This window comes from Prionailurus bengalensis, chromosome A2 (assembly GCF_016509475.1).
Source record: "Prionailurus bengalensis isolate Pbe53 chromosome A2, Fcat_Pben_1.1_paternal_pri, whole genome shotgun sequence".
In the NCBI taxonomy this organism is placed as follows: domain Eukaryota; kingdom Metazoa; phylum Chordata; class Mammalia; order Carnivora; family Felidae; genus Prionailurus; species Prionailurus bengalensis.
The window spans coordinates 84,502,553-84,521,061 of NC_057348.1; the positions used below are offsets into that span (position 1 = coordinate 84,502,553).

General features: G+C 36.8%; 1 protein-coding gene across 1 annotated transcript in view; it reads right to left on the bottom strand.

Annotated features, from left to right (window-relative positions):
* SEMA3C (semaphorin 3C) overlaps positions 1-18,509 on the bottom strand; it is a 178,791-nt gene that overhangs the window by 80,826 nt on the left and 79,456 nt on the right. Inside the window, exons 3-4 of the mRNA XM_043588705.1 lie at positions 9,172-9,332; positions 7,983-8,045 (exon numbers count right to left, since the gene is read on the bottom strand). Of these exons, the coding sequence (XP_043444640.1) occupies positions 7,983-8,045; positions 9,172-9,332 (224 nt within the window). The remainder of the gene's footprint in view (positions 1-7,982; positions 8,046-9,171; positions 9,333-18,509) is intronic.

Sequence of the window (18,509 nt, forward strand, 5' to 3'; positions counted from 1 at the left end):
GTTATTCTAGGATTCTGTATATACTATTTTCCCATAAGACATGAATCCAATTCAATTCTATTAATAACAGATTATATGTCCTCTTGAGTTTTGTAGACAGTTTACTATCATGAATGATTGGTATTGATAAAAAAGAAGGATGACACTAATATGTTTTATATTTCAAGTACAGATTATACTTGTTTCATGTATATTTCTATATACATTTTATACTTACTTATTATAGCCAATATCTGTTGATAATTTATTATGTTCTAGACATTGGAATGATCATTTTATATATTTAACCTGTTTTTACTTCCCAGGACGTTTGATTTTTACCTTTATAGCTCATATTTATTGAGAGTACTTTATGCCACTTGGGCATTTAACATTCATTAAATTTGTACAAGTCCTTTTAGAAAAATGAAGCTTAGAGCTCTTTTAACTTGCTTAATGCCATTGATCTAGAAACAGGTAAAACAGATTTTCAAACACAAATATGTCTAACATTAAATCTTGTACTTTTGGGGGTGCCTGGGTGGCTCAGTCAGTTAAGCATCCAACTTCAGCTCAGGTCATGATCTTGTGGCTCATGAGTTCGAGCCCCGCATCGGGTTCTGTGCTGACAGCTCAGAGCCTGGATCCTGCTTTGGATTCTGTGTCTCCCTCTCTCTGTGCCCCTCCCCCACTTGAACTCCATCTCTCTCTCTCTCTCTCTCTCTCTCTCTCTCTCTCTCTCAAAAGTAAATAAAAAATTTAAATATTTAGAAGAATCTTTAAAAAAATCTTGTACTTTTAATCACTTTGTATTTTGTCTTTGGGTGAGGAATCCACACTTGGTAGAGTGGAGTTTTTACAAGTTATTGATATTTACAGAGCTCTTAAGCCTTTGATATTGTTTTTTAATCCTCAAAGCAATGTTCCAATTAAAGTATTAGTTCCATTTTATTGATAAGGAAATTGAGTCCCAAAAAGGTTAAATGAAGTGCTCTAAGTTTTATTAAGTGACTGAGCTGTGTCTTGAACCATGGCTAGCCTCCAATATCCAGCTTTCCTAAAGAAAGGGGTTGAGGGACGCCTGGGTGGCTCAGTCGGTTGAGTGTCCGACTTTGGCTCAGGTCATGATCTCACAGTTCGGTGAGTTTGAGCCCTGCGTCAGGCTCTGTGCTGACAGCTCAGAGCCTGGAGACTGCTTCAGATTCTGTGACTCCCTCTCTCTCTCTCTCTGCTCCTTCCCTGCTCACACGCTGTCTCTCTCTCAAAAATAAATAAAGATTAAAAAAAAGAAAAGAAAAGAAAAGAAAGGGGTTGAGGGGTGCCTGGGTGGCTCAGTCGGTTAAGCATCTGGCTCTTGATTTCAGTTCAGGTCATGATCTCATGGTTCACGAGATAGAGCCCCATGTCAGGCTCTGCACTGACAGCAGGGAGCCTGCCTGGGATTCTCTGTCTCTCTCTCTGCCCCACCCCTGCTTGTGCTCTCTCTCTCTCTCTCTCTCAAATTAAATAAATAAATATGAAAAAAAAATTAAAGAAAGGGGTTGATTAACCATGAGACAGATTTTCAGACTACCTGATGATGCTCAGTGTGCCCCACCAACGTTCCCCAGAGAGATAAACACAAAGGAAAAAAAAAAAAGCAAGTTAATTACTGAAAATCATTTTCTAGTTACTTTCCATTTCCATAGTTTCTGTCCACGTTATTTCTGATTTAGACCATAGCAACCATATCATTCTTATCCAGCAAATACTTACTGAACTCATTCTATAATTTGCATATCGTGTCAATGACACTGAAATGAATAGATTCATCCTTTCAGACAAAGGAAGCCATGATACATCAGGCTTAGTAGATACTATAGCGGAGTTACACTTTTTAAAAATGTGCTATAGGAGGAAAGAATCCGAGAGAATGAGTAATGCTGACCTGGATGTAAAGGGTTTGAGAAGGGGGTGTCATTTTATCTGGAACTTGAAGAATAAGCAGAGATTTTGATAGGCCAAAGCATAAGGAAAGAGCATTCCAAAAGAAAGTAGAGCATAAACAAAATAATGGAGGCATGACAGAGCAGGATTTACTTTGAAAGTGGTGCCTAGAGGGGATAGTGAATTACTGTGTGATGAAACCAGAGAGGCAATTAGAGTTGGCCTGTCATCATGCCACAGTCTTCAGATGGGAAGTAGACAGTGGATTCAAGTGTATAAAGTTCAGAGCTAACTGACCTAGGTCAAACTTCAGCTTTACCTTTCAGTGGCTGTTTGAACTTGAGACATTTACTTAGCTTCTCTGTGTTTCAGTCTTTTTATCTGTAAATGGTGATGATTACATTTGTTGTCAGCAATATACTAATAAGCTCGTGGAATAGTGTCTGGCACATAATAAATATGCACAGTGTCAGATATTGGACTCTTTCATATGTATTTTTTATTTCAGTTGTTAGGACAAATCCGGTGAAGTGGACAGGCCATTTGTCCTGCACGGAGCTTAGTATAGGTTCTGATCGTAGCAGACATCTATGAAAGGTTTAGAGAATGAGCCTTCAGTGCAGTTCAATACCGTGGATGCTTTTTTAAAAAATTCCTTTTCAAAACTATTTCCTGGTACAATGCTGTATGAAGTATAGCGGTGTTAACATTATGTAGAACATAATACCATTTTATTTATATACCTATATATTTCAAACAATAAAATGCTGAAAAAGTATACCCCGAATCTTTTAAAAATGTTTATTTATTTTTGAGAGAGAGAGAGAGAGAGAGAGAGAGAGAGCATAAGCACACACATGAGTCTGGGAGGGGCAGAGGGACAGGGAGACAGAGAATCCCAAGTAGGCTCCTAGGCTGTCAACGCAGAGCCCCACAAGGGGCTTGATCTCCTAGATTGTGAGATCATGACCTGAGCTGAAACCAAGAGTTAACCACTTAACCGACCATGCAACTCAGGCACCCCTACACCCAATTTTTAAGTTGTTACATTTTGATAGTGGAATTTTTTAATTTATGTACTAGTAATATACCACTTACTATGCTCTATATACTATTCTAAGCTCTCTTCAAATATTAACTCATTAAACATCATAATAACAACTCATAAGTACTATAAGAATGCCCATTATGCAAACAAGAAAACTGAGGCACGGTGAGGTTAAGTCTACAGGGTCAAAGAGATAAGAAGAGATGGTTTTCTGTTACTGTTTACATACTTCTCTAGGCCTTCAAACATTTCTGCATTGAACATATATTTGTTATGATATTTTTAGCATAAATGTTTTTGAAAACGTATCCTGGAACACAGACGTGGACTTTAAAAATATTAACTCTTCATGGCCCATACTATGCAATGGAGGAAAAAAAATCCCTCTTATTCTTTTCTTCTTGGCCTACACTTCTTTGGTCTAGACAATAAATCAAGCTATATGATAAATGTATTTCTTTTAAAATTTTTAATGTTTATTTATTTTTGAGAGAGACAGAGACAGAGCGTGAGTGGGGGAGGGGGGCAGAGAGAGGGAGACACAGAGCTCGAAGCAGGCTCCAGGCTCTGAGCTGTCAGCACAGAGCCTGACGTGGGGTTCAAACCCATGAACTGTGAGATCATGACCTGAACTGAAGTCGGCACTTAGCTAACTGAGCCACCCAAGTGCCCTGATAAATATATTTCTAAAGAAAATAGATTTTCCAGTAGTTCAGGATCCTTTGGTCACATAAATATGGAAACTGACACCCTACAATTAATAAAAAAAGTTTGACATTGTGTGCATGTAACTCACATATGTCTAAATATATGTAATCCCGCTTAAATTTTCAACAATCTCTTACAGTATTTACTTAGTGCATTCATTATGCCCTATCTCATTGGATATGTCTGACAGCACGTGCTACTGTTTAAGCTCAATTTATTTAGAGTATGAATAAATTATGAACATTTAGAAATAAATGAAGCATGTAGGAGTGAATACATATAGGCCCAGAGGGAAATGGGAGGCAGGTTATAGTCTTTTAGCTGGGCAGAAAATTAGTTCTATTCCCACTAGGACAATGTATTTTCTTTATAAACCTTAGTTTATTATAATATTATGATATTTTATTTCTGGGATCAAACTTTAGTTTCTCTTGAATTATTGTCTAATAATTAAGTGTTATTTTTTCTGGCTTTAATTAAAATTTGGTATGTTAAAAAATCTAAAGGAATAAGTGATACTTGATTCCATGGTGTATATTTTCTTTCAGTTGCTAAAGCAGTATGGATTTTAATTGTCAACTAGTTTAAGTTTTGCCTAGTAGATGATTACTATAATATTTAAAATAAAAATGTTTTAATTTAACCAAAATGAACTTCTAAAATAAGTGCATAATGAATTTATTACAAACATTACTAATTGAAGGGCACAAATACACTCATCATCCACCATGTCCTACCTCTAACTCCCGACAATCACTTAAAACAAATTCCCAGGCTTGCTTGTTTCTATCTCCACTTTTTCAGATCTTGTTTAAATTTTATTAAGTGTCTAGATAAAGATCTGAGCACAGAGAATAATGACACTACACAGTATTTCCAATCAGTGAGTGGAGCGTTATAGTTAAAAATGCAGTGAAATATACGACAGTGTTTCAGGCATACACACAATAACAGCTAGCCCAGTCCTGGGTGGGCAGAGAAGACTTCCCAGAGAAGTGACATCTGCACTGTCACTTGAGAGGAGGAACAGATGATTTCCAGGCTAAAAAGATGGGAAGATAATTGAACAAGGAGAGAGTCACATGTGATTTGTGCCAAAGGCGGAAAGAGGAAAAGGGTATAACTTATTTGAATTTCAGTATCACTAAAATAAAATAAAGAGAAAGGTTAACATAGACCCAACACAGTTGCCATCGAGTCTATCAAATCTTCCCCAAATATCCCAACTTTAGTGTGTTTTTTTCTTTGTATTTTGTGTGTATACTTAGCATTTAGCAAACTCTTCCTGGTGAAATGGCATGCTTTATCAGATAAGAGTTCAGGATCCAGAGCCAAAATGTGCCTGAGCCAGGCAGTGGCCTCCTTTCCCACTTGCTAGCAGGGCAGGTTTGGTAAGTTCCTCACTCTCTTAGTGAGGTCCCTTGATCTTAAAAATGTGAACAGTGACAATAATGTCCATCTTGTAGCATTGTTGTGAGGATTAAAAGAAAGCCTTAGAACAGTGCCTGGCTCACTCTATTAAATGTTGGCTACTATTATTTGATAGTTATTGCATATATGTTTCATCATCTCTAGTGTATTGTAAACACACCTAAAGGTAGATGCTCTACTTTGGTTTCTTCACAATGGCCAACTGATTTCTACAAAATAAAATATTCAATTCCTCTGTTTTTAAATAAAATATTATTAGGTATTTATTGTAACAGAATTAATATTAATTCTTAAATATTTAGTTTTATTAAAGAATGTAATAAAAATGTCATGCTCTAGAACTGTAAAGACTGATTTAGCATCACTTTTCTACCACTGGTCTTTGTTTTGTGGCCTGATTAAAAGACACTTCTCTATAAGTATTTCACATGTATGAAATGAGCTAGATTCTCTTCTCTTGCAAAGACAAAACATGTATTTGATAGAGTTAGGCTGATTATTTCTCAGGACCCAACAATGTTGGCTGTACTGGAAGAGAATTCTTCACCAGTTACTTCTGTTATGTATACTACTTTGCAGTATAGCAGAATTTAAAGATATCCATGAACGATATTACAACATGAGTAAACTATGGGAAAATGTAAGCATGTATTGAAGATTTCATCTAATGACTCTTAATTATAAGAAAGCAAATGACAGAGCATTTTTATTTTGCCAAAGGGAAAAAGACATCAAATGATTTGGCTGAGATTCTTCACAAAAGCAACAGCAATCTTTGGAAAGAGAATGTGCAATGGTATCTAAATCCAACATATCCTGTCTTTGACAGTTCGTATGAACGGGAAATGAAAATCTTTTTGAACAAAGAGGACAATTAAATTCAGTAATTACAGCCACAGGATATTACTGTGGCAAATGCAAGACATGATAGGATCCATAAGAATGGCTAAAAACTTTATTTTAGGGAGATTAACATGTTAGAGAATAAAAAAATATTTAAATTCATGCATAATTATAGAAATAATAGTTTCATGAGACAAAAAAAAAAAAAAAGACTTCTCCACAACATTATACTTCACTCTACTACTGGTTCCCTAGAAGACAAGTATACACATTTCTCTAGATTTTTTCCTGTAGACTATGGCCCAGCAGATCTCGTGGGTAACAAATATGCCTGTGCAACTCCTTCAGCCCATTTTTAAATTTCCCTTAAAAGATCAGTTATAAAACTGAAAAAGTGAGACCCAGAGCTAAGTCACTCCCAGTGAGTTCTCTCAACAACACCCTCCAGTGAGACCCAGAGATACTACATGTCAGAGTCTTCCATGACTCTGTCTCGCACCAGGCGTTTTCCGAACCTCATACCTGGACTGTTGAGAGTCAGCGAAGATAAAATTTTAATTCCCATGCTTCCTTTTTCCACAAGAATTATTTTTTTCCTTGAGCCACCATGATGAATCTCTGAAACCCTCACTCTCAAGGCTCAGTGCATAGACTGAGCCGCTGAAATCAGCATTTCTTATCTCTACACTTACAATAAGTGCTTAGTCAACATTTTTCACACTAGCTCAAGGTCGTATTTCTTTCTTTCTAAATTTTTTTTAATGTTTATTTATTCTTTGAGAGAGAGAGAGAGAGAGACAGCATGAGCAGGGGAGGGGCAGAGAGAGAGGGAGACACAGAATCTGAAGCAGGCTTCAGGCTCCGTCTGAGCTGTCAGCACAGAGCCCAACATGGGGCTTGAACTCACAGACCGTGAGTGAGATCATGACCTGAGCCAAAGTCAGTCACTCAACCAACTGAGCCACCTAGGCACCCCTCAAGGTCATATTTCTTTAGACCTCAGATTTCATTGTGTGTATGTGTGTGTACAAGTACTAGTTTTTCTATCCAACTGCCATATTTAAATTGCATACCTGCATAAGCACATATTTCTATGCTCATTTGATTAACGTTGACTTCTCCAATATGATAATAAAGTCGAGAAGAGTCAGATTGTGCCTACTGTGGCACAAATTATGTCTGTAGCAATTAATACTATGCCAGACACATAATAGGGGCTCAATCAATATTGGTTGAATGAATGAGTGAAAGAGTGAATAAATGCATAAAAAACTTCTCTACCAAATTACTTGTAAAAGAGTGGGTAATTCTGATATATGGTTCCATTATGATATTTTCTGTGATTTAAGACAAGAAGATAAGATGACATACATGTTTCTTTATAAAATTAAATAACATATACATTATAGATCTGCTCCATGTATTTATAATATTCAAGAATCAGTTAATATGTCAGTTTCAGCAGATTGTTTGTAGAAATCCATACAGATTTATTTCTTAACTCTTTACATGGAATTCCACTTAAAGGTATACAATTTGTACAAATGTTGCATACTGAACATTTAATGTTCATATCTGCCTTGGTTTTTGTTTCTGTGGTTATTTTTAACTAACAAAGATACCACTAATCATTGGTGATTTACGCCTCTGGAATGTGCCGGCTCACCAGTACCCTTTTGCCGAGATCTTTCTTTGGAAAAGCCTACACGGTATCTGGGAGCTTCTCCAGACACTTGCATTATCATTATTTCAGCGGCCTGCTGAGAATTCTGCAGGTTGGATCCACTGGAACAGAGGTTATTGCTGAAATCCATCATGAAAAGTGTCAGAATGCAATAATGGAAGCAATGCAAAAAATTTTTACCCGGTCAGGAATTCCTAAGTTACAGTGTTTAAGAGTTCCAACTTCTTTACATTTACATTTTTTGCCATGCGTCCAGCAGAAGATTTAAAACACCAACACCCTTTGTCTTACTCTTGGCTGCACTCAAGGTACATGGATTCAAAGACCAAATATTTAAGTTTTGGGTTTTTTTTAGGCACTCACTGTGGGATCTTTGCCAGCCATTTTGCACTCTTCGACTTTGATTGTAGATGCTGGCCAGAAAACCTGTTCAGAAAGGAAAATAAAGGTTGCATAATCTCACTTGTATATATGACAGTCATCATTTACTTTATCCTAACACATTTCTTTTAGGCATTTCTATATTTATATTTCAAGATCTTTCTTCCAGTTTATGAACTTAAATTCCTAAAGATTTTATGACTCCCACCAATTTTCCTTTAACAAATGCCTTTCAATAGTATATGCCCATTTCCTAATGATATATATTAAAATAAGGTCACTAATGTATACAATAAAAGGTGTATTTCCTTCCTTCTATAGTACACATTTCTCAACTGTTTATATCACAATGAATTTACACTTATATTGCTATTTTGGTTTAATATTGTTATTGGTAAACCACACAGCCACAGCAGTAGATTTACTTAAAACAGGTCTCTAGGTACTTCAATAGCTAAAATAACTTGGACTGCATCCAAGAGATTCCCTCTCTAAAATACTCTGCTAGTGTTCTCAGTAACTGTACCCTTGGGTCAAGTCTCTGATGGTGATGATTATTGTTTTGTTTTGTTTTGTTTTGAATTTCCAGCTCATTGACCCTTGTTAAAATAATAAATTCAGATATCTTGTTGTGACAAATTTTTAAATAATTATTTTTTATTTTTTTTACTCCAATAAAGATAAATTTATTTCCTTATTGTGAAATAGAATGATAAATATAGGTCACACTTGTTCAAAGAACAGTGTCCTTAATAACTATATTCCTTTTAATTCCTTTAAGCCTTGTTGGATTACATACAGATGACAAGGTAGATCTTCCTTTAGTCTGATCATTTTGTCAGGCTATACTGCATCTTTCTCTCTCTCTCTCTCTCTCTCTCTCTCTCTCTCTCCACACACACACACACACACACACACACACACACATACACACAGGAAGTATTTCTTCATTTAGCTTCAGTTTTTAGAGTGTTAAAATCTATGAAGCTAGACAGACAGAACTGACTTGATTATATTTTCAGTCCATGAAATAAGCACTAACATCCAATTATTTATTGACATGTGGCCAGTATTTTCTATAGTTCTAATGAAATACACAATTTTTTCATTGTATGTGAAATTTTTAAATAAAACAAAGTCGACATGGCCCTAATGAAAATAATTAACTTACACTCAAAGGTTCTTGACTTATATTGTTAATATTCAAGGAAAGAATGTGATCTTTGCTGCCCACATATATCCGGTCCTGATCTTCATCCATTAATAATATCCTGTAGTCTAAAGGATGGTGGGACAGGCTGAAGTGTTCGGAGGTCTTGGTTTCTCGAAGCTCTGAAATAGTGAACAGCACAGTGAAAATAGAGTATCCTGGTTCTACGATTCTATTATTTTAATGAAAATTATTTTATATAAATATTTACTAAGAAAGTTAAGATCTATTTTCCTCCCTACAATAACATATTAATTTTAAAATAGAATTGTGTTAGTCGATATTTTTATTTTTTGCCTCTTTGCTGAAGTAAAACATAAATAAAGCAATAAATGCAATACTAAATTTTATGGTAATACTATTTTATTGCAAAATTATTCACATTTTGCAAGAATCCTAACTCAGTTTTATTACTGGCTATCATCAACTCAAAAGTAAAAGAGATCAAACAAAAAAATATAGTAAGTGAGCAGACTGAGCAAAAAACCAAAAAACAAAAACAAAAGCATTGACAATGTGATGTCTTCTTAGCTTCTCTTGATGTTTTATGGTTATACTCAATACATTTATCATTTTAGGATTGGTATTTCCTGCTTACTCAACATAATTCTAACTAGTTTGATATTTTTTTCTATAAATTATGTGAAAACAAGCCATACCTCATTCAGAAGGCAATGCTGTTTAAATGAGAGTATGCCTATGCCTATATCAAAAAGAAAATTACAAATATTCAGATGATCTGAATTTTTAGATTTTTTACCTCAGTGATCACTGACTCATTCATGCTCATTTAACTTCTTTTACATTATGGGTAAAATATGTGCCTGTTGGGGCGCCTGGGTGGCGCAGTCGGTTAAGCATCCGACTTCAGCCAGGTCACGATCTCACGGTCCGTGAGTTCGAGCCCCACGTCAGGCTCTGGGCTGATGGCTCGGAGCCTGGAGCCTGTTTCAGATTCTGTGTCTCCCTCTCTCTCTGTCCCTCCCCCGTTCATGCTCTGTCTCTCTCTGTCCCAAAAATAAATAAACGTTGAAAAAAAAATTTTTTTTAAATAAAAAAAAAAAAAAATGTGCCTGTATAGCTGAACTTTGAAGACTATGGATGTACCATGAAAACTTAAAAATCAATAGTCATTTTAGCAGAATCAATTTTCTTCCAGTCAAAATGCTTCTTTGTACAATTTAAGACTTTCCCATTCATTTTTTCAGTTTTAAATTGTTGATAAATTTGAACCATCCAAATGATTCAGGATTGATTTTTTTCTTGGGATTATGATCATAAGAGAGTGACAACTCTAGAAAGCAGTTTGCTTGCACATTTTACTCTTTCAATGATGTACTATTTCTAAATTTTAGACATTGAATCACAAATACACTTCTAGAAATTCCCAATAGCACCTTCTAATAAGAGTTCCCAAGAAAATCAACTGAATTATTACATGTAAATGTTTGAATTTAATGAAGAGAAAGTAGTCAATAAATTCTAATATTATTACTGTTAGTATTAGTATAGTATTATCAATTTGAATCGCTATCAAAAAGATGCATGGAATTAGAACAAATAGGTACACGTTTTTCTATTTTTCTCTTTTTCTTTTAATTTAAGGAACTAGACCCCTAAAATTACTAACACACGATCACAAAACATAGTCTCTGATGCTGCGTCCATACATTGAGAGTAAAGTGTAGATTTTTTTTCTATGTGGAAAAAAACCATTAAGAAGTTATAAAAATACTTCAGAAGAGTATTGAGAAGTAAATCATGAGAGAAGATAAGAACAAAAGACATTGAAAGATGATTTAAACGAGACTAGATGACAGATCTGGAAACAGGAGATTTGAGATGCTGAGCGCTGTGTGGCGTGCTAACCTAGTTACAATTCTAAGTTACTGAGCTTCAGTAGGTCTCAAAGACAGACAGGTGATGCTGTTGGCAGCAGTGGTGCCGCTGGCCCAGAAACTGGAACAACTTCTTTCATGAGGAGAGCAAGGAAGAGTAGAGGGATGTCATTCAGGAAAAAAGTCAGCCCCTCAGAGTGGCCAAAATGAACAAATCAGGAGACTATAGATGCTGGAGAGGATGTGGAGAAACAGGAACCCTCTTGCACTGTTGGTGGGAATGCAAATTGGTGCAGCCACTCTGGAAAACAGTGTGGAGGTTCCTCAAAAAATTAAAAATAGACCTACCCTATGATCCAGCAGTAGCACTGCTAGGAATTTACCCAAGGGATACAGGAGTACTGATGCATAGGGGCACTTGTACCCCAATGTTTATAGCAGCACTCTCAACAATAGCCAAATTATGGAAAGAGCCTAAATGTCCATTCACTGATGAATGGATAAAAAAATTGTGGTACACAATGGAGTACTACGTGGCAATGAGAAAGAATGAAATATGGCCCTTTGTAGCAACATGGATGGAACTGGAGAGTGTGATGCTAAGTGAAATAAGCCATACAGAGAAAGACAGATACCATATGGTTTCACTCTTATGTGGATCCTGAGAAACTTAACAGAAACCCATGGGGGAGGGGAAGGAAAAAAAAAAAAGAGGTTAGAGTGGGAGAGAGCCAAAGCATAAGAGAGTCTTAAAAACTAAGAACAAACTGAGGGTTGATGGGGGGGGGGGGGAGGGTGGGTGATGGGTATTGAGGAGGGTACCTTTTGGGATGAGCACTGGGTGTTGTATGGAAACCAATTTGACAATAAACTTCATATATTGAAAAAAAATTAAAAAAAATTATCTATTTTCTCAAAACAAAACAAAAGTCAGCCCCTGCTAGGGCCGAGATTCTTGGTGACATAGGGGGGAAAAATGAAAGAGCTCAGAATATGAGAGAGAATAAGGAATCCCGACAAACGTCTCTCAAAAGTTGCAAAAACAAAGACGGCCTTGATTTTGCCTAAAATTCAGGAGACATAAAGCTTGCTTTTCATCATATGGAGGAGATTCATGGCTGTACATTTTTTATATAAAAATATCAGGAGAAGGTTATAGCTTGGGGTGAAGAATAGATGTTCAATATATAGCAGTAAATAACACTCCAGTGAAATACATAGACTAAAGAAGTAAAATGTGACTGAATTCATGGCCTCTGGGGCCCAACTGCTAGAGTCTGAATCCTAGCTCTGCCATTTCTATATATATTTGGCAGGTGCCTTTTTCCCTCTGTACTCTAGTGTCTTCACGGGTAAGGTCAGAATAATAATAGTACCTACCTCATAGGGTGTTGTGAGGTTCAAGCATATATGATGCTGATATACATCAAGTGCTTAACAGAGTGTCTGTCCTATACGGACATGGGTTACATTATTATGACTTGGGAAAAGACATCAAGTGTCAGCCAGAAAAGTAAGAAGAATAATTCCTTACACATGCAGAAAATATAGAGGACCAGATTGCCTGACTTTTATTTATTCATATATTTAATACTTCATTTTTTTCACATGGAGAATGTACTCAGATTATGTGAACAGGAGTATAAAATAATAAGTCATTTTTTTTTTAAATTTTTTTTTCAACGTTTATTTATTTTGGGGACAGAGAGAGACAGAGCATGAACGGGGGAGGGGCAGAGAGAGAGGGAGACACAGAATCGGAAACAGGCTCCAGGCTCTGAGCCATCAGCCCAGAGCCCGACGCAGGGCTCGAACTCCCGGAACGCGAGATCGTGACCTGGCTGAAGTCGGACGCTTAACCGACTGCGCCACCCAGGCGCCCCAATAATAAGTCATTTTTAAGGAAAATAGTTTGCTTGAGGGGCAGGATAATTTTGAAGTATGTGAGTCTGGAAACCTAACAGATGCTGATTAGTCCAGATACAATGCTGCTGAAGACCTGATATGCTAAGAATGGAAAGGAAGAATTGATGTACAGAACACTTTAAAAAAAAAGGATTTGGAATAATTTTATATGAAGCTGGTCTTGGGGTAAAGGGAAGCTGTAAACTGAGAACAGGAGAAATGAACGTGCCTTTACTACTTTTGGGAGATGTGAAAGGGAAATTTCTTTGGTACAGAGATTACTTGAGTGTTGATAGCTTAAATTCAAATCAAAGCAGATATGTCCCATGAACATGTAAAATTAGAATATTAACTTGCCATTAGAAATATCTAATCTGAAGGTAGAGTTTTTCAATTCTTCTCATGGATGATGTGAGTCTCTGAGAGTAGACAGCTCTGAGGAAGCCCTGAGAAGACACTCTGAGGGGAGTAAGTCTAAAGTGAAAAGCAAAACACAGAGATGCATTGACTGTTTCATCCAAAAAGAGAAGCTCTGTAATTGAAACTGAAGGTGCATCATGATGTATCGGCAGCAGCGTGATACTGTGGTGGGGGTATACAACTGGGGTCAGACAGTTCTGAATTGAAATCCTAGCTTCTTCACTTATTAAGTATGTTATTTTAAGAAAACTACCTCACTTTGCCCAGTTTTGATTTCCTCATGTATAAATTAGTTATATTAATACATAGTTCACAACATGTTTACCAGCACACAGTAGAGGATCAGCGCGTGTTCTTTTAACAGGAGACACTGTTGACCTTCCGTCTAAGAGATAATTTTCCCCTTCTTCCCTGTAGGCAGAGTTGGTCTATGCCGACCACAGTTGTCCCACCACCACCCCCAGCCAGTGAGTGGTCTATATGTGACATGTGACTAGTTCTGGTCAATGAGATTTAAAGGGAAGGCTTCTGCAAGGGTGCTGGAAGAGGTTCCTTCAGTTTTAAAGACTGGCATAAAATAAGAGGTGATTTCTTTTCTGCCTCTGGACATTGGTATGTAAGGATATGATATCCGCAGCAGTTATAGCTTACCAAGAAGATTGCCAGCTGAGAATGGCAAGCAAAAATTTTTTCAAAAGGAAAAAAAAAAAAAAACCTGGATGAAGAAACGATTTGATCTCTGAACCAACCCTGGAGCTACTCAATCACTGGACTACTTCTGTTATATAAGTTAAAAAAAAAATCCATACATTTTCATTTCCTGTTGTTGAAATTCTTACTGGCTCACATATCTTCCAGGTATTCATAGCCCTTACCGACCACCTTCTCACCCTTTCTATCACAGTTTGTTTAGTGCCACTACTTTCTCAAAATATTCCTTTTTATTTTTCTTTTTCCCTTCTCTTCTTAATCTATACTGAAATAAAACTAAGAGTGTGATCTTAGCTGGGAAAACAGCCTCAACTGAATTTTATTTGCAAGAGACAAACAATGGCAGTTTTCCTCTTCATCTGTTTCATCAGAAAATAATCAATTTCTTTCATTAATTCAAATACCAGAGGGAGCAATAATTGCATTAACTTAAGACCTTTCTGGTCCAAGGATTTTATCTATTTTTCTGAGCCATAAAGCTATCTTCCAATTTAATTACCTGCCGCCCATTGACAGTTGACAGCTGTTAACCAAGGAAGATTTACTTAAGAAGTGCCCTGTTGGAAACCTAGAAGCCAAGCCTATTTTGTTTAAATGCTATTTCAATTGCTGTTACTTAGCCATAATTGAACTCTGGAGCTTGGGAAACAAAACAAAACAAAACAAAACCAAACCAAACAAAACTCTTTTTTAGAAGAAAGAGATGAGTGCAATGCATTGAGGACCTTTATCTATAACAAGAATGACTGAAGAATCCATAATTTTGGTTTAATGCAGATCCAACATAAAGGAATGATTGAATGATTTGGTCACAGATAGAGAACATGACTGATTTCATGATTTGGCTGGTGAGAGAAGTGAAGCACAATTACTGGCCTTTCATCTAAACAAGTCAAAGAGTAGCACTGTCCTATATTTCTTTAAATCTTAACAATGATGTCAACCTTTTTATAGCACTGGAGGTAGAACTAGTTGTGCTGTTTTTCAGAACATGCTCAACTGATTGAGAAGGAACGTTGGCTGAGAATATGTAGTATTAAAACACACAGTGGCCCCACGAAGGGCAGTGCAGGTCTCTAAGTCCCTGGGAAAATCTCCTGGGAAATAGTATTAAAAAAAGAAAAAAAAACACAAAAAATGTATTGCATGCTTCTATCCTGAAATCTGTATTACTGTAGAGTTCTATGATGGAAAATTACTGTAATGCCTTCCATGCCAACGCTCCCGGAGGGAAAATTTGCAGCACAATATGCTTACCTGAAATTCATGTATTGACATGGATTTTTCTTCATATAGTTGAAACTACTGTTAGCCTTGAGAATTTAACCAAGGCTAGGAGAACAATACATTCCCCCAGAATACAAACCCTAGCAATGAAAGCTTCTGGGTTCACTTGAATATAGTCAATATATTGCTGTAGCAATTACAACATAATTTAATATACCGTAATATATTCTGTCTATAAATAACACTCTATTTCTAACCATGTAAGAGCTAACTTTTGTTCTCTGCTGAGCTAGTCAGAGATCTTAACATTTCTGTGGTGACCAAGTCAATAAAAACTCATTCAAGTGCTCAGAAATGTGATCTTGGTGGAGGAGGATGGAGAGTCTTTCTCTTTCATGAACAATACATATTTGTTAAGCTATTAAGTAGGGGAACTCATTCACTCAGAATACTACATTATCTTTGGCCTTTTATACATTACAGTTAGACAGAAGTTTCCTTGATTGAAAATCAATTCCCAGGGGTCCCTCTATTAGAAACGTAAGCAGTGGTTACTTGTTAATTAGATTTAAAGTTCAGGATGTGTTATTAATTTATGTATCAATATATGTGTCAAGCCCTTATCACAGCTGACTAGACACTGCTCAAATAAGAGGACACAAATATGAAGATACCATGCCCTTAGAACAATTGCAAATCTTATCTTACATTCTGTTATTCTGTTTGGCTAGCCCACCATGACCTTCTCAACATAAACCTTAGCTCTCCCCCAGGCAAAATGCACATCTACAGATTTCAAAGTAAAGCCTTAGGATATCTTTTACTTCAGAGGTATTGCTACTGACAGGATAATTTCCTCTCCAGAATGTCTTATCTCAGAAGAATTTTAAGTAGAGTGGGCTTAAATGACCCATCCTCTCCCCGAAGCTCACTATTCTGAAACTGGGTTAGAAACTGAACTTCACCTGTGCCTTTAGGACAAACAGGCAGATAAAGAGCAGTGAAACTTCACCAGACTGAAAAGACAGCTCCTAATTCCTGTAGCAAAGAGAGGCTAGAAGGCATGTTGTTAAAACCACATTTGCTCAAAAATAATAGCCCCAAATAGCCACCACATGTGGGTTTACCATTAGGAATAGTGGTTTTATGTGCTTTATAAATGTATTTCATTTAACTTGCATTCAAAGCCTTTGTGTTAGGCCTTAATATTATTCCTGTTCCACACATAAAGAAACCAAATTTCAGAGAATTTGAGCAATCTAACCAAGGTCACACAGTAGTGAGTAAAAGAGGCTAGAGCCAGTATTCAAAGCAAGGGGAGTCCCTTAATCCATGAATTCAATTGAATATCCTCTTGTTTTTCAAATCAGACAGACTTCAACTCTATTTGTTGGGCTTCTATTATGTGGTATACTTCTTATATTACATTCATACACCATGAATCTGTGCAATATAAAATGTAGTATAAGAAATGCTTCTGGGGCGCCTGGGTGGCGCAGTCGGTTAAGCGTCTGACTTCAGCCAGGTCACGATCTCGCGGTCCGGGAGTTCGAGCCCCGCGTCGGGCTCTGGGCTGTTGGCTCAGAGCCTGGAGCCTGTTTCCGATTCTGTGTCTCCCTCTCTCTCTGCCCCTCCCCCGTTCATGCTCTGTCTCTCTCTGTCCCAAAAATAAATAAACGTTGAAAAAAATATTTAAAAAAAAAAAAAAAAAAAAAGAAATGCTTCTGCCTCTCAAATTTTCTTTGCTAATCTGAGAAGCATGGCAGAGGGGGAGGGGATGGGGTGACCACACTCCAAACAACTTGAGAATGATCAAAATTTCTCAGGGATGCTGTTCTTATGAAACCAGCATAGCAAGTCTGAGAAAGGCTACATGAAAATGAGATCAGAGTCAAACATCACTTCACATAAAGGTAAAAAGTTCTAGCAAAATGCCAAATGGATGAAAGTAGGAATATGGGAAACAGTTCTATTCAGTGAGCCTGACCAGGGAAGGACAACAGTAGAGACAGAATATCTCCCAGGAGTTGTGTCAGAGGGAAAATCAGCCAATATACAGGAGCCTTTCAGAAGGAAAGTATTCTAGTTTGCTCCAGACAGTCCAGTTTTTTCCAGCAAAATCATCTATAGCACCTCTTCTGCACTCTCAAAGGAGTCATAGTTTGGATGTTAAATTATATGGTCAGTCCACTTTTAAGCTCCCTCTTGTTGTCTGGCATGGTTTTCCATTATTTTCAGAACAACATCTGATGTTTTTTGTGTCCTTACCATGATCTGGTTTGACATTAGCTCACTAGAAAACCTCAATCATCACTATTTGCCTATTTTCATTGTGTTCTCACCCTTCTGGCCTTCTTTTCATATTTTTAAACATGCCTTCCTCCTTTCTGCCTCCGGGCCTTTGTGCATGTTCTTCCTCCTGCTGAAAGGATTCCTCCTGCCTTTTTTTTTTTTTTTTAACCTCCACTCATAACTCAAGCAGCAGTTTCAATGTAACTGAAATTGGATGCTTTATAAAGGCTGCCTTGATCCCCTAGATGAGGTCAGCTCTCCAGTCTGTTGATATTTGCTCAATTTCCCTCAGTGGTTTTTCTCTTAAAGACTGCCTGGAAGATCACTTGAAACGTTCTGAAATACCATGGATTGGAGGGTGTGGGACTAGACTGTACAGCTAAAACTGCCTCTGAATCCAAGACAAAGTTCTTTGTCCATTCACATTCTACCCTTTTTCTGCTATTTTGAGTCTTATGATCTTTTAATCTTGGTGAATTAAAAATTTTGAGCATGAGCCAATAAAATGAGAAACAGTGCTATCAAATTTCAAATATTTGGGTTTACATGATTATAATCTATTCCTATTAAAAGGTAAGGCTTATGGAGGCAAGAGGGGAGGATCGGTTTTGGAATTAGCCAACCAGAGCTGAAGTAACAGCTTCACCATTTGCTGATAAGGGGCTTGATTTTTCTCCCTCCCCCCAATCTCTCCCTTCTACCCACCCTGACCGTAGGTCTTAAATCTACAAAATAAAAGAAGAATGAGATTATTTATTAAGGAGAATAATCTCTAATGTTCCCTGCAGCAATAAAAATGTCCATGAAAATAATTCCTTTTCCACTGTTTACAAGTATTATCTACTGTTGTACAATATCTGTAAAGCTAATGTAATCTTTCATATTACTATAAATCTGACAGGAAGA